Genomic DNA, 27,234 nt, shown 5'->3' with positions numbered 1-27,234 from the left:
GCCTGAGAGCCTTGCGTGTCATCTGACCACCGGGAGGGCCGGGCAGCGGCCATGGGGGCTTCCTTGTGTCTGCCCCCCTACCCCGTAAGTGACCCATGCTGGCCATCCGTGGTAGCTGGATTTCACTGCAGAAACTCTGAGAAGGGACTGTCTACCAGGATTCGCATCCTGCACGTCACATCCTGGGAGTCAGCTCTCAGGGTCATAGGGTGGTGTTGGGAAGAGGGATGGTGAAGCTCAGATGCCTCTTCGGAGCTCACTGGTGTGCAGACCGTGCTGTTGCAGTTTTTTTTTTTTTTTAAAGATTTATTTTATTTATTTGAAAGAATTACAGAGAGAGGTAGAGACAGAGAGAGAAGTCTTCCATCCACTGGTTCACTCCCCAGATGGTTGGCCGGAATGGCCAGAGCTGTGCCGATCTGAAGCCAGGAGCTTCTTCCAGGTCCCTCACGCAGGTGCAGGGGCACAAGCACTTGGGCCTGCTTTTGCAGGCCATAGCAGAGAGCTGGATTGAAAGAGGAGCAGCCGGAACTAGGACCGGCACCCGTATGGGATGCTGGCGCTGCAGGCCAGGGCTTTAACCCACTGCGCCACAGCACCGGCACCGCTGTTGCAATTTATAAGAACCAAATGCATGCAACAGGCTGCAGCATCTTTGTTTTTTTTAAAAGCATTTTAATTGTATCCTGTTGTTCTTGATGATAAGAAATAGCTTTGTTCACAGAAATAAGACATGAGAAAAGCTTGCAAATGACTTGTTGATTTACAAACTCCATAAATTACCTTTGTAATTGTCTCAGAAATAGTATGGGATTTTTTCTCATATACTTGCCTCATATAATAAACTACTGAAGTGGGTTTGTTGGAAAGGGTCTCTCTGTTACATTCCAAGTACTTAATGCTGAAAGGAAAAGTCTTTTTTTTTTTTTTTTTTTGGACAGGTAGTTACATAGATAGAGAGAGAAAGGTCTTCCTTCTGTTGGTTCACCCCTCAAATGGCTGCTACGGCCGGCGTGCTGTGCCGATCCGAAGCCAGGAGCCAGGTGCTTCCTCCCGGTCTCCCATGCAGGTGCAGGGACCCAAGCACTTGGGCCATCCTCCACCGCACTCCCAGGCCACAGCATAGAGCTGAACTGGAAGAGGAGCAACCGGGGCAGAACCAGCACCCCAACCCGGACTAGAACCCAGAGTACCGGTGATGCAAGCGGAGGATTAGCCTAGTGAGCCGTGGTGCTGGCCAAAAGAGTCTTTAAAAATGTTTCTCTTTAGCCATTTCTGTCGCCTGTCGGGTATTTACACAATCTTTGTCAGTGTGCCGGAGTGTGGGTGGGTTGCCACCCTGGAGGAGAAAGTTCTGCCTTATTCAGGCTGAGAAGGGCAGCTCCCCAAGCCTTCATCTGAAATAAACCTAAGACACTCGACACATACCTATCCCCCCAGTAATTTGGCTTTGCCCCTCGTTAATTATCAGCCGTGGGACTGACGTCACTAAGTTGTTTAACAAACTCATAGCACTTTTGTATGATTTGAACATGATTCAGCCCCCAAACTCCTATGTGACTTACAGCTCCAAAGTCATAAATGAATGGGACTGAGAGTGGAACTTGATCCAGTTATGGTGTGGAGCAGGTGCAGCCAGTGGGCGTCCCTGGGTCCCTGGGGGTCTGAGGGTATCACCCTCTCTCACAGGAGAGTTGTTCTGAAGGCCTGAGTTTGAGCCCAGCCTCTCTCTTTGCTTCCCAGCTCACTGCTCCTCCCCCCGTGTGGGCTCTACCACCGCCACACTCCACCTGCATTAGAAGCCAAACCAAATGGGACCCCCTAATGTTGGCCTCGCACCTCTAAATTTGTGAGCAGAATGAACCTCTCTTTCATAAGTAGCCGGTCTTGGGTCTCTTGTTACAGTAACAAAAAGCCGACTAATGAGTCGCCTTGTTCTCCAGGGGATCATTTGACTGTTCTTGTCTCCGTATGTAAATTTGAGAGTCTGTGTTAGTCCGTTTTCCGTGGCTGTCAGAGTGCCTAGGCTGGGTAACGCATAGAGAAAAGAGAGTGCAGTGTGCAGTGCTGGAGTTCCGAGGACATGGCACCCGCTTGGGTTCTGGTGAGGGCCTCGTGGCACCACAACAGTGGGCGCCTGTGCAAGAGCGAGCAGAAGGCCAGCCTTGCTCCTGTAGCAGCTCCCTCTCACAGAGCCAGCTGTGCAAATAGCACTGGTCACGGCCCCCGCTGACCTAGGAGCTCTCCTCTAGGCTCACCTCTTATCGCTGCTGTGCTGGGCACCAAGCTCCCGACACGTGGGTATCCAAGCCCTGCCACCCTGCAGGTGCTGTGGCACAGTGGGTCGGGCACTGCTTGGGATGCCCACGTGCCATGTTGGAGTGCCAGTTTGAGATCTGGCTACTCTTCTCATCCAGCTTTCTGCTGATGTACCTGGGGAGGCAGGGGATAATGGTGTAATTACTGGGGTTCCTGCTGCCCACGTGGGAAGCCCAGCTGGAGTTCTGGGCTCCTGACTTCAGACTGGTCCAGCCCGGGCAGTTGCAGGCATTTGGGGAGTGGACCCACAGAAGGAATTTCCCTTTCTCTCTGTCTGTGTCACTCAACCTTTCCAATAAATTAATTAATACATCTTTAAAAGAAAAACCCCAATAGGCCCCTTGGGATTTTGAATAGAACCTCGTATCCCTAGGTGTGTCCTGAGTGTCAGCTTAACCACCGTGCCACCCCCTACCACCACCTGCCAGGTCCTCCTGCCTCCCTAGTCATTTGTGTTACTGAGATCCTCAGCGTTCAGCCGTGTCTACCTTCATGAACTCATTCCACGAAGGTTGTTTTTAAGAATGGAGCTGTAGTCACCGGTGGGGAGCGCTCAGATGCTGGGGAGATGGCCGTCTTCCAGGCAGGCATGGTCCTGGAGCAGGTGACGGTCCAGGGGGGTGTGGAGAACAATTCAGCACGCCATTGCAGGGGGCAGGAAATGCCTTCCTGGTGCAGGGCACCTGGGGGTAGGCCCCCTCGTCTCCCCCACCAGGCCTGAGTTCCGGGAATGCCCTGCTGGGGGGAGGGGTAACGGAGACCTGGAGGAGCTGAGCAAGGGAGAAGTGGGGAGGGTGTGAGCAAGGGCCAGCCTGGGCCAAGAGGCAGCCGGAGGCGAAGCCCAAATCTTTGACCTGCGCTGGGGCAGTGTGGACCGGGAAGCTGAGCTGCCACTTCCCTGGGAAGTTGTAATGTGGGCTGGGTCACTTCCTCTCTCCTGGCCTCAGTTTCCTCACCTGCGGTGATGGTGGCAACCTCAGGAAGTTCTGAGAGTTAAGGGAGAGTTTCAACCAGCTCGGCGTTTGCTAAGTCGAAATGAATCACCGACTGTATGCTGACTTTATCTCGAGCATATATTTCTTTAAGAGCACTTGTACATGTGAGTGACTCCAAGACCACATCCGTTTGCTAACGCTTAGCGTTGCTTTATGTTCTAGACCCTTCCGAGTGCCGGACCTCTCTCCCTCCTGGAGATCCTCTCCCCTGGGTGTCTGTCGACGTGGATGCGAGCAGCCGCACGCCATGGACCTGGCTGGATTGCTGAAGTCGCAGTTCCTGTGCCACCTGGTCCTCTGCTACGTGTTCATCGCCTCGGGGCTCATCATCAACACCACGCAGCTCCTCACGCTCGTCCTCTGGCCCATCAACAAGCAGCTCTTCAGGAAGATCAACTGCAGGCTGTCCTACTGCATCTCCAGCCGTAAGCGCCTTGCTCCCCTCCTTGTCCGCCCCGTTGCTGGGGTACGGGTAACGACCGCGGCGCTCGAGAGGCGCTCACTGGGCTGCCCCGGAGCGCCAAGCCATTTCTTGTTAAGGTTTTGTAGGTCGGAAAGCTCTGTTTTGTCTCCACTCCTCAGAAATTGTTTCTTGAGTGGGAAATGCCAATAGCCCGACAGTTAAGAGGTGTGAACAGCCATGCTGAGAGAGTATTCCTCCCGCCACTGTCGCTCGTCCTCAGGGCATCCCTGGGGCTGATTTCTTGGTTGTCTTGACAGCAGGTGTGCAGGTGCCTCTCCCTGTGTGTACACATATGCACGTGGGTCGCTGGTATACGCAGACATAATACAGACTTTTTAAAAACTAAATGGCAGCAGACTACATAGTTCTTTGCTTTTGTCCCTTTGACTTTTTGCTTTGAGATGCTTGTGGTTTCACAGTCACTAGAAATAATACAGAGAAATCTCATACCCTTCGGTGTTCCGCCAACAGTAACGTCTTGTGTAACTGGAGCGTGATATTTCAACCAGAAATTAACTTTGATAAAGTCCACTAACCCTATTAAGATTTCTCCACTTTTATATACAGGGGTTTCTTGACTTCTGATGGAGGTTACCTGTAGATAAACCCATTGTAAGTTGAAAATGCTGGAAGTTGAGAATGCATCGAATGCCCCTGACCTTGCAGGTGTCCCAGCTGAGCAGCAGGGTGCGCTGGAGGGTGTTGATTCTTCCCCCAGGGACTGTGGGGGCTGACTGGCTGTGGCAGCCACCACCACTGCCCCCTGCGGCCAGAGAGGAACGTGGGTCACTAGCCCAGGGAAAAGTCAAATTTCAAAATTTGAAACAGGCCGGCGCCGCGGCTCACTAGGCTAATCCTCCGCCTTGCGGCGCCGGCACACCGGGTTCTAGTCCCAGTTGGGGCGCCAGATTCTGTCCCGGTTGCCCCTCTTCCAGGCCAGCTCTCTGCTGTGGCCAGGGAGTGCAGTGGAGGATGGCCCGAGTCCTTGGGCCCTGCTCCCCATGGGAGACCAGGAGAAGCACCTGGCTCCTGCCATCGGATCAGCGTGGTGCACTGGCCGCAGCGTGCCTACCGCGGCGGCGATTGGAGGGTGAACCAACAGCAAAGGAAGACCTTTCTCTCTGTCTCTCTCTCACTGTCCACTCTGCCTGTCAAAAAAAAAATTTTTTTTGAAACAACTTCTGCTGCATGTGTATGGCTTTGGTGCCATCATAAAGTAGAAAAATTATCAAGTTGGACCATTGTAAGTTAGGGACCATCCGAGTGTGTGTGTGAGAGAGACAGACAGACAGAACATGCTAGGCCGTTTCAAACAGGACTGAGTTGACTGGGCTGAACCCCATCAGTGAGAAAAGGGTGAGTCAGTGCATTGGGGTGTCTAGAGCTGTGTTTGCTGTTCTGTTGACTGTCCCTAATTCTGCGCCTGTTCTCAGAAGCGGAGAACACCGCGACTCGTTAGCAGTGATCCGCATGTGCAAGTACATTTCCAAACGAGCTCTTCAGAGAAACCAGTCTTCATGCCGAGTGCAGGATTATTGAGATCCCTTTGAAGCCCTTCAGCGCAGCAGTCCGCCTTGAAGTAAAACGATATAAGCTGTAAATGATTGTGCAGGGGGTGACCAGTGATGCAGTTGGCTCTCCTCGTTTAAGCTTCGAAGGAATGACTCGTGAGGGGACAAGATCCTGAGTGATGTCTCCTTTCACCGATTCAGAACTTGAACTTGACAGTGCGTTTGATTGGTGTTGCTGATACAGTTTGAGTGTGAGTCGCGCTGTGTACGTTTGGAGTGTTCTACATAAGCACGTCTGGGAAAAGGTCGTAGGACCATAAGGCCAAGTTATGGTCGTGAACAAGTATGTTTGGATCCCTGTGTCTGTGGCTCGTTGGCCATTCAGTCCCCATTCAGTCCCGTGCCCGGCGATGCGCTCCCTTGTCATGTGTATCCCTCCAGCCTTGGTCTCCTAGCACTTTGGCTTCCACCGAGGTGTAGAGAAAGGAAGAGCTGGTGCGAGCCGGGCAGACGCGGCAGGAGATGGCCTGGTCTGGAACCCCAACTGTGTGAGGAGCTGTTGGTGTTACCAAGGGAAAGGAGACAGTCGATCAAGGTTGACCTTCTAATTGTAAAGTCCTTCTGCACTCTACAAGAATAGGTTGCCATTTAAACATTTAAATTCAACAAAGCAGTGTCAATTGTACTTTTCATTGAAACCCACATTTCTATGATTTGTGCACACCTCTGGAATTCCCCAAATCTGTCAGTTTGCCACATGAAAGCCTGTACACTCATCCGTCTGTAGCCCCCACCCGCATTTCCAGCAGATGGTTAAGAATCAGATTCCGCTTTGGAGTTAAGCTGTAAGAGATAGGATTTGGGATCAGAGCTCTTGCAATTACATTATTTTGCTTTCGGTCGGTGGTAAACACAAATGAGTGCCAAGGTTGTGGCAGGATCTTGTAGATATTTTTCTGAGGATGCTTTTGCCTGATGGTTTCTGGTGGAAATTAAGATAGGTAACAAACTGAGGCCAGTGTGGTGGTACAGTAGGCGGAGACACCACCCATTAAGATCGGTAACAAATAATTGAGTTCTGGCTGCTCCACTTCTGATCCAGATCCCTGCTGATGTGCCTGGGAAAGCAGTGGCACGAGATGTCCCAAGTGCTTGGGCCCCTGCACCCATGTGGGAGCTCCTGATGGGGTTCCAGGCTCTTGGCTTTGGTCTGGCCCACCTTCAGCTGTTGAAGCTGTTTGGGGGTGAACCAGCAGATGGAAGACCTGTCTCTCTCTGTCTCTGTCTCTCTCTGACTTTCAAATACGTAAATCTTAAAAGATAGTAACACATTCAAAGAGCAAGGTTGGTTATTATCTCTGGAAAATTAGTTATTCAGAAATTCTAAATGAAGCTCGAGAATTAACCTCCGACACCTGGCACGTCTGGGTGCCATGCAGGGCAGGGGGTCTGGGGTCAAAGGCCCAGAAGGACCTCCCTCTGGGTGCATCTGGCAGCGCCCGGCGCCTGCTCCCCAGGGGACAGCATCCGTGAGCTCGGAGCTAAGCAGCAGCAGAGACTTCCTGATCTGAAGGAGGAAAGGACGATTTCTGTCTCCAGAGGAGCGGCCCTGGCTCCTGGGAGACAGAATGTGCTGGAAGGGGAGGCGGCCCTCCCTGGGTGTGGCTCATGAGCTCACGCTTGGCTTCTCTGGGAGGAGTCAGTTCAGAGCAGGAGCCGTGCCCACTCTGTGCGAGGTCGTCCCCGGGTGGGATCCCAGCAGGTGCTGGGTGGCTTAGCTGGCGTCTTCCCTGCTCCTGTTCCCCTGGTCTCTAACTGACAGGCTTCCTCGTAGCCTGCTTGTCTCAGCGCTGACAAAGCCACGTGAACAGACGGGCTGTGGGGCAGCTCACCAGGGCCGCCAGCCTCCGTAGGCTTCAGTTCCTGGTTTCCCCCTCGGTGGAGCTGTGCAGCTGGAGTTTGCTTCTCTCCCCTCCCCAGGTGAAGATAAAAACTGTTCACGGCCTTGGTTGTGTCTTCTGGCATCGGAATCACTCTTAGCTTAGAAAATCGGCGTCCATCATGTGCAGCTAAGTCCCTAAGCAAGAAGCAGAAGAAATGGTCCCCTCGAGACACAGAGCCACCCGTCCATCACCTTGGTCGCATTTTACTGACAGCTCGCTCGTTGTCCCGCCTCTCATTAAATATTTGCTGAGAGGTTGGTGTTGCAACGAGCGAGTTCAAATCAGTCCCGTGGCCTGGTGTGGCCCGGCTCCCATGCCAGACAAATGACAGCTACAGACAAAGCCCGGGACAAACAGCTGCTCACGGGAGGACTCTGGGCAGGGATTTTGGTCTAAGCACAAGGACCAACCTCAGGAGTAACCATTTGAAAGTAATTTAATCTGGATGGCTGGTTGTTAGTGGGTCGGCCTGTCGTCTTTGTCCATTTTTGCAGGCAGAGAAGCCAAGCTAGGCTGCTTGCTGTGCCGGGCGAGGAGGAGGAGGAGGAGCTGTGCAGGGTGGGAGGCGGGAGGCCCCTTCCCAACAGCGCAGAGGCTCACTCCTTTCCTGAGAGCTCCAGGGAAAGGTGGCTGCACCAGGCTTTATAACATTGTGGATTTAAAAGAGAGAGTAGGAGAACCTATTAAAGTGGGGCTGGGGAGGAGCACCAGTAAATCGCTGCAAAGCAAAGACACCCCCCCCCCGCCGCCGCATCATCCAACCCCTCCCATCCCCCGCTCCCCCAAGCCCTGGCACCTGCTTCTACATCCAGCGCTGCTTCGAGCTGGTTCCACAAGCCTGAGCCTACTCCTGAGGCTGCCTGGACTGCAGGGCCCATGGTCAGCCGTGGCTGCCCTGTGCACGGCTCCATGGTGTTGGTCACGGGCAAGGCTGAGAGTGGGGAGTGCTCGTGGCACACGGGGTGCCTTCCCCGCCCCGGCTACAGGCTGTGCCACCTCGGACAGCCAAGCAGACCGAGCACCAGTAACAGGCCGGGTCTCTAGCACCAGTTGAAATGTTAGAAAGCCACACTGTGCGTCTGAGTGCTGTATCGAGTGTCCACAGCCCTCTGCCTGAGGCTGAAGCGGGAACCTGTGTCCTGAGGAGGGAGATCGGGCAGGTGCACCTGGGCGCCCTCGTGTTTCTTAGGTGCCTTCGGAAACCACAGCTACGTTTGAAGCCCAAGGGTGGGGCAGAATGGGCCACAATTCTGATCTTCTTCCAGTGCAAGGGCTTGGGGTTTTTTTGTTTTGGGGACTGAACACCCACACTCCAGCCCCTCCCTGAAGGATATTTGGGCTTGTACAACTTCAGAAAGTTTATGGGAAATGGAATTAAAAGATTAAGTTTACTGGGGTGCAAAATGTAAACCTGCTTGAAACCCCTGCAGGGTGTGTAGCAGGTGTGGTCTGCAAACTCTCCAAAGATCTCTCCTGTTTGTCGTTGGCTTGTCTGGAAATGGCTGAGCTTAACGAGAAGCGAGCTCTGTGGCCAGTGTGGCTGCAGCCCTGTCTGGAAGGAGGCTCCGGGCTCGGTCCCTCGTCGGGGACAGCCTCAGCCAGGGACGGACACCCGGGAGGAACTCAGTGTCTTGTCCCCTACTCTGGGCAAGGGTTAAAGGTCCCTCAGTTCCCATCATGCTCGTGTTCTCTCCTCTCGTGACCCAGCTGTCACCGGGTAGGATGGAGAAAGTGGAACAAGGCGGCCTTGGGCACGTGAGCCAGAATCGGGGAGCTTCCAGAACCTTCTGACCTGCACGCACTGGAGACGATCTCTGGGCAAGGCCCGGGTTTGCATTTCCTTCTCCTGGTCGACAAAGCCCTGTGCCCGTTGTACAGCAAAGTAATTTGTTAAAAGCCGTGATCTCACTTCCTGCCTTGCCCGCAGACATGGCCTCTCCCCTGCACCCTGGAGACAGAAGCCAGGGTCGGGGCGATGCCGTGGGAGAGCCCCACGCTGGCTCACCTTGCTGTCTTTTACCTATGCTGCTGGCCTTCTCACACGCGCTGGGCACTGGGGCTTCACGATGCTCCTCAGTGTGGCCAGGCTGAGTGGCACTTCAGGGACCCCCTCCCCACTGTCTTCCCCTCAGGGTGGCCACCCAGGGACAGCGGCACCTGCGTGGTGCCCCCGTGGGTCCCCATATGCAGGCAGATGCTGACCTCTATGCTGACCAGGGCAGTGGGCGCTGCCCAGCCGCTCCGTCTCAAGGGCTTCCTGCCCTTGTCCCTCCCCTCCGCCTCCCGGCAGCTCCTCACCCCCCTCCCCAGCCCTGGCTCCCACCTTCCTGGAGCCGGGGGAGTATGAACCAGCTCAAGGAGATGCAACACAACGTGCATCCGTTTTCTGGAGCTGAGACCGCGGCCTCTTTGAAAATGACAACTCCTGTCCCGCTTTGGGCTGGGATGGGGTAGCATTAATGAGCCCAGCCCGGCGACACTGAGTTAATGAAAGGGAGATTGTCCCAGCGGGCAGACTTCAGCAGAAGCCAGGAAGCGTCCTGCAGGAGGCGGACCAGCAGCCTTGGTCACTGCTGGGTGGGAGCCGGAGCCAGGAATGCCGAGCTTCCAGCCCGGGGAGGGCGGGAGGACCAGCCCACCTGCAGCAGCCTGGCTGCACTCCCGGAGCCACGCTCACAGGGCCAGCTCGACCACCTGTGGCCCCTGCAACCCCCACCCTGCCCCCTCTGCCCGCGTGAAGGGTGAGCAGGTGGGACTCACCTGTGTGTGTGGGGGGTGGGGGGTTCTCGCCTGGCTCCAGGCAAGAGCGGGATAGGGCCCCTTGTGGTTGAGGGCTCAAGGACGTGCGCACCCCAGCATCTTCCCCAGCATGCAGCCCAGGCATGGTCGCACATGCCCTTGGGCCTCCGGTGGGACCTCCCGGTACGGCTGGCTCCTCTCCAACCTCTACAGAGCTTCACGTTCAGGCCTGTCCAGACCACCTGGCCCTGCAGGCCTTGTCTGATGCCCCCTGGGGGATGCTTGGAGCACAGCCTCAGCCATGCCACACATCCCCCTGCTGGACCACTCTCAAGGTCACCTCCGGGCCAGGTGCTGCTCCTCCACCAGGGCTTCTGTGCCCGGTGGCTGGGACATGGTGCTGGTCTGGCCCACAGATGAACAGCAGTGGGACCCCAGCACTGGCAGTCCCCGCAGAACCCAGATGTCGGATACTGGTTCCTGGGACCCTCCAACCTCACCCCTCTCCGCCATGCACTGGCCTGGCCGTTGGACCCAGGCTGCTTCTCAGTGCGGTCTGGCTAAGGAGGCTAGAATACAAGGCCCTCTCCCAGGAGCTGAGCTCCATGTCTCCATGCCGCTTTTTGCTTTTGCTCCTCACTTTCACCTAGAGGTGCAGAATGACTCCCATGGCTCCCTGAAGCAGGACAGGGCTAGAGTGTTTACAAAGCCCAGATGATGGGTGTGTTGCGTATTTCTCCCCCTTGAGATTGGTTGGTACGCCCACAGCTCCTGGCAGGTGGGAGCCGGGGCTGGGCAGGAGAGGGACAAGGGGCTGTCAGAGGCGGTGGGGATGGACAAGGGCAGGGAGCCCTCGAGACAGACGCAGAGGGAGCAGGGGTGCAGAGGATGCGCTGTCCTGAGTGTCGGCCTCCCCGGCCTCACAGCGCTGCTCCCTGGAGCCCTGGGAGAGGCCTCGGGGAAGCAGGGACTCACAGGGAGCCGGGCTCCTGGTGCTACCGCTCCTGATTGTCCGCGGCTGCCTCTCTGAGGGAAGTTGTTCACGGCTGATTCAGGGCGGCCTGTGGCAGTCCTCCCTGTCACCCCGGAGCTGAGCAGGGTTGGCGGAGCCCTGGGGCCTGAGAAGTTGGGGAAGAGGCTCAATGCCTCGCAGGCTGCACTTTCTGAGCCGAGGTAGAGGCAGGGATGGGTTGGACTCGGTGCTGCCAGGGATGAGGGCAGGTCTGGGTGTCTCTGGTCAGGAAGCCATGGCAGTGCTGGCTCCTGCACGACCTTGAGGGGACCCGCGTGTTCTATCCACTTGCAGCCGGCTGCACCTGCCTCTCCCCACAGCCTGATTGATGGCTCGGCTCCTGCTTCGGTCCTGAGCCGGTGTGGGCTCCTTTGCTTCTTTCGATAGCTCCTTGGCACCGTGACGTCAGAAGGGGTCTGAGTTGGATTGTCTTCCTCCAAACCCCCAGTCCTAACCCTTCACTTCGCTGACCGTGAGCTGGCCAGTGTGCACCATGGACAGGACCCACTGGCCACTTCTGTTCGGGAGCCACGGCCCAAACTTCGGGTGTCCTGCCTGAGGTTCTAGAGATTCTTCCTCACCCACTGCTGGCGGTGTTGGCCTCCACAGAAGAGCAGCCCATGGCCGGCCGTAGACTGACTTTGGCTGTCGCCTGATGTGACGCTCTCCCTTCAGATAGCGTCTCTGTGACCGCCGTGGTGAGCAGTGTCTTGTTGGGAGGGGTGTAAAAGGCCACGACACGTTGGCCACAACCATGCTAGGGCTCCTCATGACTGTGGGTCTCTGAGCCTAACCCGGAGGCAGCACCCTTCCTCCTGGACTGAGCGGGGGACACACAAGGGTCTGCTGGGACGGCTCCCCCTTTTACCTCTGTCACCTGCTGGCATCTTTCACTCTCCCTGCAGTGTGTCGGTCTCCACAGTGTGAACAAGCAAATGCTGCCTGACGTCACCTGCGTTCACTCGACCTTGGCCTTGACCTTGATCGACTCCTCACCTTCCCCGGTGATGGTTTTTCCTATACTTTCAAGAACTGACAAAGGGAAGTCTTCCTCCTTTGACTTTTCTGGTTTCTGTTACAACAGGGTCTACACAAGGTCTTCAAATAGTTCATGGAAAATGCATATTAAAAAGCTATGCATGGATTTCAAACTCAAAATCTACCTTGTGAATTCCACTTTCTGTGAAATTCTCGCAGTGTCTGGATGTCCTTGCAGGTGCTGGGTGGTGACAGTGTGTTCGTGACTGTCCTTGTGAGGGGAGAAGGCTCCGCTGGGGGAGGCAGCAGCGCCCTCGTCCTGGGTTGCCCTGGGTTGCCCTGGGTTGCCCTGAGTTGCCCTGGGTTGCTCTGGGTATATCTTTGGTAGGTGCTGGGGAGGCGCAGCCCCTGGAAAATCAGGCAGTAGAAGCAGCTGCTGCCTAAGAGCTCGCAGCCTGGTTTCAGAACCTCATCAAAATGTCTTCCCCAAGCATCTTCCACGGGTCCTGCCTGCCGCACGTTGTCCCATGCACTGTGAATACTCCAAAGCTATCCCATCAGTCCCCAGCTGTGGCAAGATGGGTGATGTTCCATCTTCTCCTCACTTAGCTTTGTGGATGATACCAAAACAAAAGACAAATAGAAACCACCCACAAAATGAAACCTGCGAGGCCAGCAAGTCAGCACACCGAACCAGCGTAGCAGAGGCCATCCAGAAATGGCTTTGGTTTAGATTTTTCCCCCAGAAGTCTTTTATTTAAGGAATGTAAGCTTCTTGTATTTCATAATCACAACTTTAGGAACGTGGTGATTCTTCCCATCATACCCGCCCTCCCACCCCTCTTCCTCCTCCCTTTCCTATTCCCATTCTTATTTTTTTTTACTAAGATCTATTTTCAATGAACTTTATACACATGATTAACTCTGTACTAAGAGTTAAATAGAGTGGGAAAAAAACCTTCCTCAACATTCGAGACAAGGGCTGTTCAAAGTCATTGCCTCTCAGAGTGTCAGTATCACTTCTACAGTTTGACTTTTAGGTGCTCTGTTATTTCTCACAGGTCAGGGAGAACATATGGCATTTGTTCCTTTGGGACTGGCTTACTTTACTAAGTATATTGTTTTCTAGCTTCATCCATTTTGTTGCGAACACCAAGTTTCGGTGTTCATATCCCATAATTTCTTTATCCAGTCTTCAGTTGATGGGCATTTGGGTTGATTCTCTGTCTTAGCTGTTGTGAATTGAATTGCAATAAAAATTGGGGTGCAGATAATTCTTTCATGTGCTGATTTCATTTTCCTTGGGTAAATTCCCAGGAGTGGGATGGCTGGGTCATACGGTAGGTCTATATTCAGATTTCTGAGGTATCTCCATACTGTCTTCCACAGTGGCTACACCAGTTTATATTCCCACCAACAATGGATTAGGGTACATTTTTCTCCACATCCTCTCTAGCATTTGTTGTTTGTTGGTGTTCTGTATGGGAATCATTCTAACTGGGGTGAGGGGAAAGCTCATTGTGGTTTTGATTTGCATTTCCCTGATGGCTGGTGATCCTGAGCATTTTTTCAGGTGTCTATTGGCCATTTGAATTTCCTCTTTTGAAAAATGTCTGTTTAAGTCCTTTGCCCAATTTTTTTTTTTTTTTTTGGACAGGCAGAGTGGACAGTGAGAGAGACAGAGAGAAAGGCCTTCCTTTACCATTGGTTCACCCTCCAATGGCTGCCGCGGCCAGCGCGCTGTGGCCGGCACACCACGCTGATCCGATGGCAGGAGCCAGGTGCTTTTCCTTGTCTCCCATGGGGTGCAGGGCCCAAGCACTTGGGCCATCCTCCACTGCACTCCCTGGCCACAGCAGAGAGCTGGCCTGGAAGAGGGGCAACCAGGACAGAATCCAGCACCCCGACCAGGACTAGAACCCAGTGTACCGGCGGCGCAAGGCGGAGTATTAGCCTATTGAGCCACGGTGCCGGGTTGCCCAATTCTTAACTGGTTGTTTTTGTTAAGTGTCTTGATCTCTTTAAATATTCTGGTAATTAGTCCTTTATCAGTTGCATAGTTTGCGAATAATTTCTCCCATTCTGTTGATTGCCCCATCACTTTGCTGAGTGTTTCTTTGCAGTACAGAAGCTTCTCCATTTCGTATAATCCCATTTGTCAATTTTGGCTTGGATTACCTGTGCCTCTAGGGTCTTTTCCAAGAAGTCTTTCCTATGCCAATGTCTTGCAGGGTTCCCCCGACGTTCTCTAATGATTTGATGGAATCAAATCATAGATTTAGGTCTTTAATCCATTTTGATTGGATTTTTGTATAATGTGTAAGGTATGGATCTTACATCATACTTCTGATATGGAAATATGGTTTTCCCAGCACCATTTGTTGAAGAGACTATCCTTGCTCCAGGGATTGATTTTAGCTACTTTGTCAAAGATAAGTTGGCTGTAGATGTACGGATTGATTTCTGGTGTTTCTATTCTGTTCCATTGGTCTATCCAACTGTTTTTATTCCAGTACCAGGCTGTTTTGATTATAACTGTCCCATAATATGTCTTGAAATCTGGTATTGTGGTGCCTCCAGCTTTGTTTTTTTGTATAAGATTGCTTTAACTATTCAGGGTCACCAGTGTTTCCATATGAATTTCAGGGATGAATGTCTTTGGTATTTTGATTGGTATCGTATTGAATCTGTAAATTGGACATTTTGATGATAATTGATTCTTCCAATCCATGAACATGGAAGATTTTTCCATTTTTTGGTGTTTTCTTCTATTTCGTCCTTTAATGTTTCATAATTCTCATTGTAGAGATCATTGACATCCTTGGTTAAACTGATTGTAAGGTATTTGAATTTTTTTTTTTTTGGTAGCTATTGTGAATGGCATTGATCTTAGAAGCTCCTTCTCAACCATGGCATTGTCTCTGTATACAAATGCTGTTGATTTTTGTGTGTTGACTTTGTATCCTGCTACTTTACCAAACTCTTCTATGAATTCCAGTAGACTCTTAGTGGAATCTTTTGGATCCCCTATATGGAATCATGTCATCTGCAAATAGGAATAATGTGACTTCCTCCTTCCCAATTTGTGTCCCTTTGATTTATTTTTCTTGCCTAATGGCTCTGGCTAAAACTTCCAGGACTATATTGAATAGCAATGGTGAGAGTGGGCATCCCTGTCTGGTTCCAGATCTCAGTGGCAATGCTTCCAACTTTTCTCCATTCAACAGGACACTGGCCGTGAGTTTGTCATAAGTTGCCTTGAGTGTGTTGAGGAATATTTCTTCTATGCCCAGTTTGCTTAGAGTTTTCATCATGAAAGGGTGTTGTATTTTAGCAAATGATTTCTCTGCATCTGTTGAGATAATCATATGCTTTTGTTCTTCAGTTCATCAATGTGTTGTATCACATTGATTGATGTGTGAATATTGAACTATCCCTGCACACCAGGGATAAATCCCACTTGGTCCTGGTAAATGATTTTTTTTATGTATTTTTGGATTCAATTGCCTAGAATGGTTTTGTTGAGGATTTTTGCATCTATGTTCATCAGGGAAATTGGTCTGTAGTTCTCTTTTTCTGTTATATCTTCTTCAGGTTAGGAATTAAGGTGGTGCTGGCTTCACAGAAAGAATGTGGGAGGATTCCCTCTCTTTCAATTGTTTTGAATAGCTTGAGAAGAATTGGAATTAGTTGTTCTTTACATTTCTGGTAGAATTCAGCAGTGAAGCCATCTGGTCCTGGGCTTTTCTTTTTTGGGAGGGCCTTTATTACTGATTCAATTTCCAATTTGGTTATTGTCTTTTTAGGTTTTCTGTGTCTTCATGGCTCAATTTAGGTAAGTTGCATATGTCCAGGAATCTGTCCATTTCTTCTAGGTTTCTCGGTTTTTTGGAATACAGCTCTTTATAGTGGTTTCTGATGATTCTTTTTATTTCTGTGGTGTCTGTTGTTGCATTTCCTTTTTCATCTCTAATTTTATTGATTTGAGTATTCTCTCTCCCTTTTCTTTGGTTAGTTGGGCCAATGGTGTGCCAGTTTTATCTATTTTCTCAGAAAACTAGCTCTTCATTTTGCTGATCTTTTTTGTATTTTTTTGTTTCAATTTTGTTTCTTCACTAATTTTATTTTTTTCTCCTACTAGTTTTGGGTTTGGTTTATTGTTGTTTTTCTAGGTCCTTGAGATGCATTGATAGCTCATTTATTTTGTGCCTTTCCATTTCTTGATGTAGGCACCAGTTGCAATAAACTTTCCTCTTAACACTGCTTTTGCTGTATCTCATAATATCTTTAATATTGTGTTCTCACCTTCATTTGTTTTCAGAAATTTTTTTATTTCTTCTGGACCCACTGTTCATTCAGGAGTATGTTGTTCAGTCTCCATGTGTTTGCATATGCTCTAGGGATTCCTGAGTTGACTTTCAGCTTCATCCCATTGTAGTCAGAGAAGATGCATGGTGTGATTTTTATTTATTTATTTTTCATTTGTTGAGATTTGCTTTATGGCATAGCATGTGATCAGCCCTAGAGAAAGTTCCATGCACTGGAAGAATGTGTATTCTGTGACTGTAGGATGGAAACTCTGTAGATATCTGTTAGGTCCATTTGGTCTATAGTGTTGATTAAATCTACTGTTTCCTTGCTGATTTTCTTTCTGGTTGATCTGTCCATTGCTGAAAGTGGGGGTATTGAAGTCCCCATTACTATTGTATTGGAGTCTATGTCTTCCTTTAGATCCCTTAGCATTTCTTTTAAATAGCCAGGTGCCCTGTAATTAGGTCCATAAACGTTTATGATAGTGACATCTTCCTGTTGAATTGATCCCTTAATAATTACATAATGCCCTTCTTTGTCTCTTTTAACAGTTTTTGTGTTGAAGTCTGTTTTGTCTGATATTAGGATGGCTACACCAGCTCTTTTTTGGTTTCTGTTAGTATGGGATATTTTTTCCATCCTTTCACTTTCAGTCTGTGTGCATCTTTGTTGGTGAGATATGTTTCTTGTAGGCAGCAAATAGATGGGTTTTGTTTTTTAATCTATTCAGCCAGTCTGTGTCTTTTAACTGGAGAGTTGAGGCCATTTATATTCAAAGTGATTATTGATAAGTAATGACTTTGCCCTGCCATTTTTCCATAAATATTACCATTGTTTATTTTTTATTTCCTTCGTACTTGTACTGGGAGCTTTTCTTCTTTTACCTTCTTTCATAGTGATGACCATGTTTTTGTGTTTCTGTGTGCAGCACATCCTTAAGCATCTTCTGTAGGCCTGGAGGTGTGGTGACAAATTCTTTCAATTTCTGTTTGTTATGGAAGGTCTTTATTTCACCTTCATTCATAAATGAAAGCTTTACAAGGTACAGTATTCTGAGTTGACAGTTTTTTTCTCTTAAGACTTGGAATAGATCTCGCCATTCTCCCCTAGCCTGTAGGGTTTCTGATGGGAAGTCAGCTGTAAGTCTAACTGGAGATCCTCTGAGAGTAACCTGGTGTTTCTCTGGTACACATTTTAGAGTCTTTTCTTTATGTTTACTGTGGAGAGTGTGACGACAGTGTGTCCTGGTGAAGATCTTTTCTGGTCATGTGTGTTAGGAGTTCTGTGTGCCTCCTGTACTTGGATATCCATTTCTTTCTCCAAATTAGGGAAGTTTTCTGTAATTATTTCACTAAAGAGGCCTTCTAATCCATTTTCTCTTTCCATACCTCCAGGAACTGCTAAGACTCGTATGTTGGGTCGTTTGATAGTATCCTGTAGATTCCCAACAGTGTTTTTCAGTTTTCTAACTTCTTCTTGTTTTTGATTTGACTATAAAATTTCCAGAGATTTTTCTTCCAACTGGGATATTCTTTCTTCTGCTTTACCGAGTCTGTTGTTGAAGAATTTTGTTGAATTCTTCATTTCCAGGATGTCATTTTGATTTCTCTTTAAGATGTTAATTTCATGGGGAAATTTTTCTTTCATGTCATGTACAGATTTCATTAGTTTGTGCATTTGCTTCTGATTACTTTTAAGTAATCATGCAATCAATTTTTTGAATTCCATTTCTGGCATTTCTTCTATAAGAAATATTTCTCATATTGAAGCATTGTGTTCTTTTGGGAGCATCATGTTGTCTTCCTCATTCTTGTTTCTTTGATTGCTGTGTTTATTATTTGGCATTATAGAGATACTTGGTTTCTTTTTTGCTTCATTTTTTCCCTATGATGATGGCTTATATCTTTGGACTGTGCCTCTGTGGCTTAGTGTAGTGTCTGCTTCTTTAGTGAATGCCCAGGGGCGTGTGGTGGGTGTGGCCAGAGAGCTGTGTTCAGTGCTCCAGGGTGAGGGGAATGTCCAAGGTGACACTTAGGTTGGGCATGGTAAATTTCCTCTTTTTTTTTTTTTTTTTTTTTTGAAATCAAAGGGAGGTTTGTTCTGCTCTGTTGGTGTGGTCTCACGCTCACCTCCTCTCCTCAAAGGAGACCAGTGCCTGGGCACTAGCCCCAGTGGATCCAGTATTTGTCTGCACTGCCCCAAGAACTACTCAGAGGATCCGTGCAGTCCTCAGTGTGAACACGGATCCTGCAGCAGTGACCCTCACCAGGAACTTGAAGCCTTGAGCATGTGGAGTGGCCCACAGTGACTGCCCTGAGTCTCCGTCACAACCTGCACCCTCCCACGCAGCCACAGTGTTTTTACAGTCCCAGCACACAAGCCTCCCACAGTCACGAGCACTCAGCTCCTGTCAGCTCTCCCAGCCAGACGCCGGCATCTCTGCTCGGATAGCTGTTACCTGTGTCCAGAATGAAGCCTGCCCTCTCAGATTGTTAGAGGTTGCCAGTGCAGGGTGGTCGGGGAGAGAGAAATGTGCCCCCATTTTTTCTCCTCTCATTTGGCTGCTACTCTGTCCCCTACAAGGCTCCGAGCTGGTCCCACGCCGGGCTCTTCCTGCAGCTTTGTCGCCGGTGGCTTGGGCTGTGTGGTCTGGTCTCGCCTCACCCTCCAAAGCTGGTGCTGAGTCTCTCTGCTGCTGGGGTCCTGAGCTGTGCGTGTCCACACCTTCCATGAAGGTCCACTGTGTCCCTCTATTTGCATCGAGTTTCCTCTGCCATTTTCTCCCTAACTCTTCCCTGAGACTGCTCTCTCCACTTTTTTAAACCATCTTCCCTTAGACTAGAACAGTAAGCGCCCTCCCTACTCCGCCATCTTGGTCTGACCTGTGTCTTCGGTTTAGATCTTGAAGTTCTTTGCAGAGCCCTAAGTTAGGAGTCTGCCTGTAAGCGATCCTAGATGGTCCATGGGAACAAAATCGAACAGGACTTGGGCTCCCACCTCTGCCCTGGGTTCTGCAGACCTCTGGCTGCTGCCGACTGAGGACTTCCTGCCCCAGGCACTGTTTTGAGTGCTGGAGCAGAGTCGGTGACTTCCCAGGGTCACACAGGAAGTAGGGGAGCAGACACCTGGACCCCGAAGTGTTCGCTCGTGCCTGGCCCAGCCCTCCCTGGTTGTGGGACCAGGCTCCTATGGGCTTGTCGGAGGCGGCCGTTTTTTACTGCAGTTTGTCCAGTGTTGCCCGTGGACTGGTTTCCTGCTGATTCTTCCATTTCCCCATGTGAGCGCACAGCCACTCTGGGGGCAGTTTTGTGGCGCCGTTCGATGAGGCTTGGAAAGACTGGGTGATTTGTCTAAAGCCACACAGTAAGCAGTTTCTACTGCATTTTGAAAGAAACACATTATAGTGTGCGATGAGCCCTTTCCACACCCACGGAGGACGCCCAGCAAACATCTGCCGCCCTCAGCACCCCCCAGCCCCAGGGGACCCTTGTGGATTGCCTGTCACTGCCCTGTGCGTGTTCTTTGTCACGGATGCTCTCGGGTTCGTCCTGGGGGCAGACGCTGGGAGTAGGAAGATGAAGAGGATGAGCTTCTGCTCTGTGATGGAGCCTCGGGGAGGTGCGTGGACATAAGCCACGGCGAGGCAGTGCCATGGAAGCTGGCTGAGGTGGGGCAGGGTGAGGGCAGCGCGTCTGTCCCACACGGGGTGCAGCAAAGCCCCTACGGAGCGGCACCACAATCCAGGGGCTGAAGGAGGAGGGGAATAGTGCGGTGTTGGCAAGAAGAGGGGCAGGAGGTCTGGTGGAGGAAACAGCTGATGCCTGCTTCGCCAAGGGGCAGCCGGGCATCAGAGAGAGACCCCGTGCAGGGCCGTACTAACCTTACTGTCCGACATGTGACCGTGGCCTTCACCCCTGTCTGTCTCAGTGACCGATTCCCTCAGGCAGGATGGCCGATAAAGCAGAGAGGTTTGATGAACTCGCGATTCCAGAGGCTGGGAGTGTGCGGGGCGTGATGCCAGCATCTGGGGCAGGCCTGCGTGCAGCCACGTGACATGGCGGAAGCTGTCACCTGATAAGACAGGGTGGGGGCACCAGCTCCGGCCTCTCCTCATAAAGCCCCTGGTGACCCCATCTGATCCCAGCTCCCACCTCCTAATGCCATCCACAGGTGCGTGGGGGGGTTAAGTGCCCAGCGCGGGAACGTCAGGGTGACACAGCCAGTACTGGGGACCTTGCCATGTCTAGAGGCTGCAGTGAGGGCCAAGGAGGCCTTGAGAGGCACCCCTGGAGCCTGTGGGGGAGCGGGTGTGCAAACAGTGGTGCCCAGCAGTGGCTCACAGCCATTGTCACTGTCCCCAGGTGGGCCCCAAGCACTGGGAACAGGGTTTTACTGCAGGTTTTATTTTTGTCTTCTCTTAGCAACATTGTACAAAATGTGCCTTGAGAAATTGTTAATTTGTTTTTCTTTTTAAAAAAATCTTTTCACACCTAATCTTTTATGGAAAGGCTCCCAGCTGGGTCATTCTTCCCTGGGACCATGTCACACCCTACGCACAATGTGCAGTCAAACCAGCAGAATGCCAAGTGGTTGGTCCACTCCAGCTCCGATGTTTCAAAGACGGGAAGGGAATTCAGCAGAATGGTGTTTTTATTTGTCATAGTGGGAGATGATTATTTAAATTGTATTTTCTGTTTTGTTTTTAAGAAAGATTTGTTTATTTGAAAGGCAGAGTTAGAGAGAGGGAGAGAAGAGAAGTCTTCCATCTGCTGGTTCACTCCCTAGATGGCCACAGTAGCCAGACCTGAGCCAGGCCAAAGGTAGGAGCCAGGAGCTTCTTCCGGGTCTCCCACTTAGGTGCAGGGGCCTGAGCACTTGGGCCATCTTCCACTGCTTTCCCAGGCCACAGCAGAGAGCTGGATGGAAGTGGAGCAGCTGGGGCTTGAACCAGTGCCCAGATGGGATACAGGCACTGCAGGTGGCTTTACCGCTACATTACAGCGCCAGCCCCTAAATTGTCTTTATATTTTCTGAATGTCTTTATTTCATACCATGTATTTTATAAACTTAAAAAATAAAACCCAAGCAGCAAAAAAGGACTTAGTAGGGAAGGGAGTAGAGAAGGAAAATGCGTGTATGAAGTGAGCGCTCTGTGACATGAAACATGGGGACACGGAGTCGGAGCCGTGGCTTCCTTGCCAGCCTGGCCGCCTCTTCCAGACTGGTTGTGACGAGGCCCCGGGGCCAGGGAGACAGACAGCATTTTAGGTAGTGGCCTGACCAGGCCCGAGCACAGCATGGTCAGCTCTCATCACCAGCACTGTGGGATCTCGGCGCAGGAGCTGAGAGCGGAGACTGGCGTGACAGCTGGGTGTTCAGGGTCAGGGGCTGCACCCCTGGTGCCTGTGAACGTGACCTTGCTGGAAAACGGGGTCTCTGCAGAAGATCAGGTTAAGCTGAGGTCAAAGGATCTGCACTAAATACGTCTGAGTCCTAGCAAGGGGGAATCCGGAGGCGCAGACAGATGTGCGTGGACGATATGATGTAGAACCTCATCACAAGCTGGGGCAGGGGGCTGGAAGAGGGACAAGCCACCCCTCCCAGCCTCGGACAGAGCCCGTCCGGCTGACACTGCTGGTGGACTCCCAGACCCCGGAAGTGGGAGCCGTGCGTGCTGGCACTGAAGCAGGGGACAGTGAGGACCTGCCTCCTCCTACATCGTGTCTTCCTCCGGTGTGCTGGGACGCTGCAGAGCGGAGTCCGCTAGCTGACGGCCGGCCCAGGTGAAGGCTGGGTGTAGGTCTCTCTCTTGTCCCCTCCGCACGGCCCCTCTCCAGAGGTACTGCGCAAACAGCACAGAACATGAGGGATCGCGCAGGTAAAACCAAGGGAAGGAGTCCTTTTTCTTACTCCCTAAAGACCAGTAAGTGAAGCAGGGCCTGGGACAGTGGACGCGGGAAGTGGCAAACTGCGGGTGGTACCCAGGACCCTCACCTGCAGCCCTCCTCAGCTTTGGGGGGGTGGATCTCGTGTCCCCCGGAGAGAAGGCTCCTGGGGGAGCCCTGGTCTTTCCAGCCGGCATTTCTTCCATATCCTTAAATCCATGGCTAACCACTGGGCCACCTGCCTAGGAGAGACAGTATGAGACTGTGTCCTTGAGACCAGGAGAGGGGTCTGAGGGTGACAGAAGGACGCCTGTGACGAACCCGGCCAGGAGACCGCCCGCCTGTGGTGCAGTGTTCGGTTCTGTCTCGCCGTCAGCCTCTCTGTTTGTCCAAAGACGGGGTGAGAGGCCTTCGCATCCTCGATGCTCCGTGGGCAGCAGCAGCCTGCAGTGTCACCTCGCCAAGGCAGGGTGTCCGGGGTCGCCAGCATCCCAGACAATTTGTTCTGGAGCACAGAGGCTCAGGTCTGCCGGGCACAGTTCAGAGCCGGCGCGTTCTGCACCTGGTCCCTGGGACACCGTGGCCACCGCTCCTCCTGTGGGGATTTACGTAGAGCTGGGCTGGGCTGGGCTGAGCCTTCCCCGCGGTGCTGGCCACTCGGTGAGCCCTCGTGCCAGCACCGTGCTGTTCCTTGAGGGGTAAGGGAGGGGCAGTGGCATTGAGACCTGCTGCTGAGGTCTGTGTTGCTGTCAGCTGGATGTCGGGTCCTATCCCAAGCCCTGTGATTCCTTTGCTCAATGAGTGGGCGTGGTTGAAATACCCGAATGCTCTCACCGGATGAAGGCTATGGTGAGGACAGTGCCTTTTAAAGTTCTTAAATAGAACATGATAGCCGTGGCTATAACACACTGTTTTGAGCTCCATGCAGTCCTGTATCTTAAACATGTGTGTTCCTCTTCTGATAGGAGTCTGTGACCTTTCCTGCATGCTCCCTTACACGCTTCCATGGGGCACCTACACAAGCACCCAGATGTCCCCGAGACCACTAAATCAGCCCGTGTGGGGGCACAGATGCCTTGCAGGAGTTGATGAGCTTGTCTTCAGGCGAGTTGCCTTAATTATTGAAAGGTTTATAAATAAATCAGTTCTCAACCATGGTGCCTGATTGGTTTCGGAAGCATCACATTTCACTTGTGACCTTGGTTAGAGCTTTCAAATGAGAATGTAGGTTTGGCTGTGGTGGCATGTGAGGGTATAGGTTGGATGGTGTGTGAGGGTATAGGTTTGACTGTGGTAGTATGTGAGCGTGTAGGTTTGGCTGTGGTGGTGTGTGAGCATGTAGGTTCGGCTGTGGTGGTGTGTGAGGGTGTAGGTTAGGCTGTGAGGGTTTAGGTTTGGCTGTGGTAGTATGTAGGTGTAGGTTTGGCTGTGGTGGTGTGTGAGGGTGTAGGTTTGGCTGTGGTGCCATGTGAGTATAGTTTGGGTGGTGTATGAGGGTGTAGGTTTGACTGTGGTAGTGTGTGAGCATGTAGGTTTAACTGTGGTGTAGGGTGTAGGTTTGGCTGTGGTGGCATGTGAGGGTGTAGGTTTGACTGTGTTAGTGTATGAGCGTGTAGGTTTGGCTGTGGTGGGATATGAGGGTGTAGGTTTGGCTGTGGTAGTATGTAGGTGTTGGTTTGGCTGTGGTGGTGTGTGAGCGTGTAGGTTTGGCTGTGGTGGTGTGTGAGGCTGTAGGTTTGGCTGTGGTGGTGTGTGAGCATGTAGGTTCGGCTGTGGTGGTGTGTGAGGGTGTAGGTTAGGCTGTGAGGGTGTAGGTTTGGCTGTGGTAGTATGTAGGTGTTGGTTTGGCTGTGGTGGTGTGAGGGTGTAGGTTTGGCTGTGGTGCCATGTGAATATAGTTTGGGTGGTGTATGAGGGTGTAGGTTTGACTGTGGTAGTGTGTGAGCATGTAGGTTTAACTGTGGTGTAGGGTGTAGGTTTGGCTGTGGTGGCATGTGAGGGTGTAGGTTTAACTGTGTTAGTGTATGAGCGTGTAGGTTTGGCTGTGGTGGGGTATGAGGGTGTAGGTTTGGCTGTGGTAGTGTGTGAGCGTGTAGGTTTGGCTGTGGTAGGGTGTGAGGGTGTAGGTTTGGCTGTGGTGGTGGGTGACTTTACAGGGCAGTGGGAGTTTGGTCTTCATTGTTGGGGTGGGGAAGAGTATGTCTAAGAAGCAAATCAGAGTTACAGAGAGGCAGAGGTAGAGAGAGAGGTCTTCCATCTGCTGGTTCACTCCCCAAATGGCCACAACGGCCGGAGCTGGGCTGATCCAGAAGCAGGAGCTTCTTCCAGGTCTCCCATGCAGCTGCAGAGGCCCAAGCACTTGCTGTCCCAGGCCATAGCCAAAAGCTAGATCAGAAATGGAGCAGCCGAGACTTGAACTGGTGCCCATATGGGATGCCGGCACTGCAGGCAGTGGCTTTACCTGCTACGCCACAGCACCCCTCCCCCTTGAATCTTACATAGGAACACAGGGATCTGGGTCTGCTAAGTAGATTAGGAGAAAAGCAAGGGAGGGCCAGTGGAGCCTGCGACTGCACGGTGGAGTTGCAGGGCAGGTGTGCTGCCCGGCTCCCATGGGTGCTGGCTGCAGACATTGCTTGGCCAGGGCTTGCTGGCTTTTCCCTCCTCACTGCTTTCCACCAAGAGCCCTGAAGGTATTGGCCTGCTTCAGCCTCCTGTCATTTCTTCCCACCCAACCCTGTAACCACCACCACCACCCGCCCACTACCCCCACCCCCGTTGGGGGGCCAGAGTCCTCCTGAAATGGAGACGGCGCCGACCAGCGCGTGGCTGCCGGCGTGTGGCTGCTTTGTTGGACAGCGGCAGGGGGAGCCAGCTGCTGGCAGCCTCGCAGATGTGGCTGTAGTGAATGGCGTTTGTTGTTTGTTTCCTTCCATCCCTGTCTGCTGGGTTCGGAGCAGTAGAGAGCCGCCAGCGCGTCTGATCCCAAGCAGCGCTCCAGCCCTGTGCGAGCAGAAAGGGCTGTCTGTGGACAGAGCTGGGCCTGGCGCTGTCGGAGGGAGGTTGGGAGGTGCTGTCATGTCGAGAGGAAAGCAGAGACCGCGGTGCCTTGGTGACAACGTGGTTTGTGGGAAATGCAGGTCATGAAAACACCATGTGTAGATTTCCAAACTTTTTTGCACCAAAATAAATTTCTTCTAATTCTGTGTTTCCTTGAGGTTTTTGAAGGCCCCTTGGGTGCTGGGACTTAGGGAGCTCGCGATGCTGCGAGAACCCTGGGCACCGTTGTTGTGGGATGGGGGATCCTTCTGCCTGGCGGCCCAGGAGAGCTTAGCCGTGTCCAGCATCTCAGTGGTTCAGCTGTGTGCTGGACTCCAGGCTGTACAGACCAGAGTGAGTTCAGAGAGCTTGTTAGGAATTTAAAGGACACCTGTGATGTGTGCCAGAGGGACCGGCCTGGGAATAAACACGGAGAACCGAGGTATTTCGATGGGAGCACCGGAAGCTGGACCAATCCCTGGGTACCACTGTGTGCTCTGAAACTCCGGAGGGTGGTGTAGCCGAGAAGGAAGGAGCCGTGTTCCCAGGGAGCTTGGACTCCACAGAGGTGCCCACGGGGGTGTGGAGTGAGTTGGAACCCCCAGGAATGTGGGAACCTCTTTGTTTGAAGACTGGGGCTGTGGGTAGGGGTGGGATCGTGCATTCAGTGGGAAGATTTGTGTGTCTTGCTGAGCGGTGGAGGCTCATCTGATAACGAGCGTTAACGTTGTTCTCTGGTCTGTAGAGAAGCGTCGAGCACCCCGGGGGAACAGATCAGTATTGAAGCTGTTCTACAGAGGCAATCAGAGTGTTGTGTGAGTATGGAGCTGGCTGTCAGGCAGCTGATTCGTCACCACTGCGCGTGGTCCTGTTGCCTGTACCTCAGTCCTGTCTCCAAGAAGCTGGCACCATAGGTCTGGAAGCTGCAGGGGCGTGGCCTGCTGGTGCAGCCAGCCTGGCAGCTCCCCTGGGGCCTGGTCACCCTGAGATGGTGCTGATGGACGCCTCGCAGTGCCCAAGAGGGAAGCACCGAGTGGCCCGGAGAAGGGATTTTCTCAATTTCCTCCCCACGTTCAACTCACTGCTGGCAGGTGTGCCCGGGCCGACGGGGCTATGTGTGCTGTCTGCCTTGGGGGGCGGGGGGCTGTGCCTCGAGGGAGAACCAGACTGAGCCCCATTCTCTCGGCTGTGGCTACGGCCCTGCCCCAACTACTGCAGACATTTGGGGAGAAAACCACGGGATGGGAGTGTGCTCTTTCTTTCAATGAAGTAAATAAGTACAGTATTTTTTAAAAAGATTTGCCAAGACACAGGCTCCTGAGTGCACATGTACATTGAAGGCCTTTCACACTTTCCAGGAAGCCAAGAGTTCCTGGGGCTCTCCCACTGAGGAACTGGAAGGGCTGGTTTTTGGCCCATTTTTCTGCTTGAATGGACTGACTTCCACTGCCTGCCCTCACTGGTTCTCTCTGCCATCCTGCGTTTCTTATTTTAGCTCACTGCTTTTCCAGTAACAGAATTGTCATTGGTTCCTTTTGTATCTTGTACTTAGCTGCCTGGTGGCTTTTTTGGTTGTGGGGATATTGTATTGACAGCCGGCCGTCTTAAAGTCCTTGCCAGATAATTCCAATATCCGTGTCCCCTCAAGGCCGGCGCATGTCTGTTCCCTCTCATTCCAAATCAGGATTTCCCCGATTCTTAGAACGTGGAGTGTATTCTGGACATTTCGGGTATGATGATGTGAGACTGGCTCTTTTTAGTTGTTTTTTTGTTTTTTTTTTTTAACTTATTTTTTTATTTGAAAGAGTTACAGAGGGAAGTAGAGAGAGAGAGACAGGTCTTCCACCTGCTGGTTCTTTCCCCAAATGGCTGCAGCAGCCAGAGCTGAACTGATCCGGAGCCAGGAGCCAGGAGCCAGGAACTTCTTCTGGGTCTACCATGTGGGTGCAGGGGCCCAAGGAATTGGCCATCTTCTACTGCTTTCCCAGGCCATTAGCAGGGAACTGGGTCAGAAGTGGAGCAGCCAGGACTTGAACCGG

The 27,234-nt window shown here is 51.9% G+C and overlaps 1 protein-coding gene across 1 annotated transcript in view; it reads left to right on the top strand.

Annotated features, from left to right (window-relative positions):
• Nucleotides 1–27,234, top strand: part of AGPAT4 (1-acylglycerol-3-phosphate O-acyltransferase 4) — a 98,364-nt gene that overhangs the window by 20,138 nt on the left and 50,992 nt on the right. The window contains exon 2 of the mRNA XM_062187012.1: nt 3,477–3,739. Coding sequence (XP_062042996.1) covers nt 3,562–3,739 — 178 coding nt within the window. The 5' untranslated portion in view covers nt 3,477–3,561. The remainder of the gene's footprint in view (nt 1–3,476; nt 3,740–27,234) is intronic.

Source organism: Lepus europaeus, chromosome 3 (assembly GCF_033115175.1).
Source record: "Lepus europaeus isolate LE1 chromosome 3, mLepTim1.pri, whole genome shotgun sequence".
NCBI lineage: Eukaryota > Metazoa > Chordata > Mammalia > Lagomorpha > Leporidae > Lepus > Lepus europaeus.
This window is presented reverse-complemented; position numbering and strand designations above follow the sequence as displayed.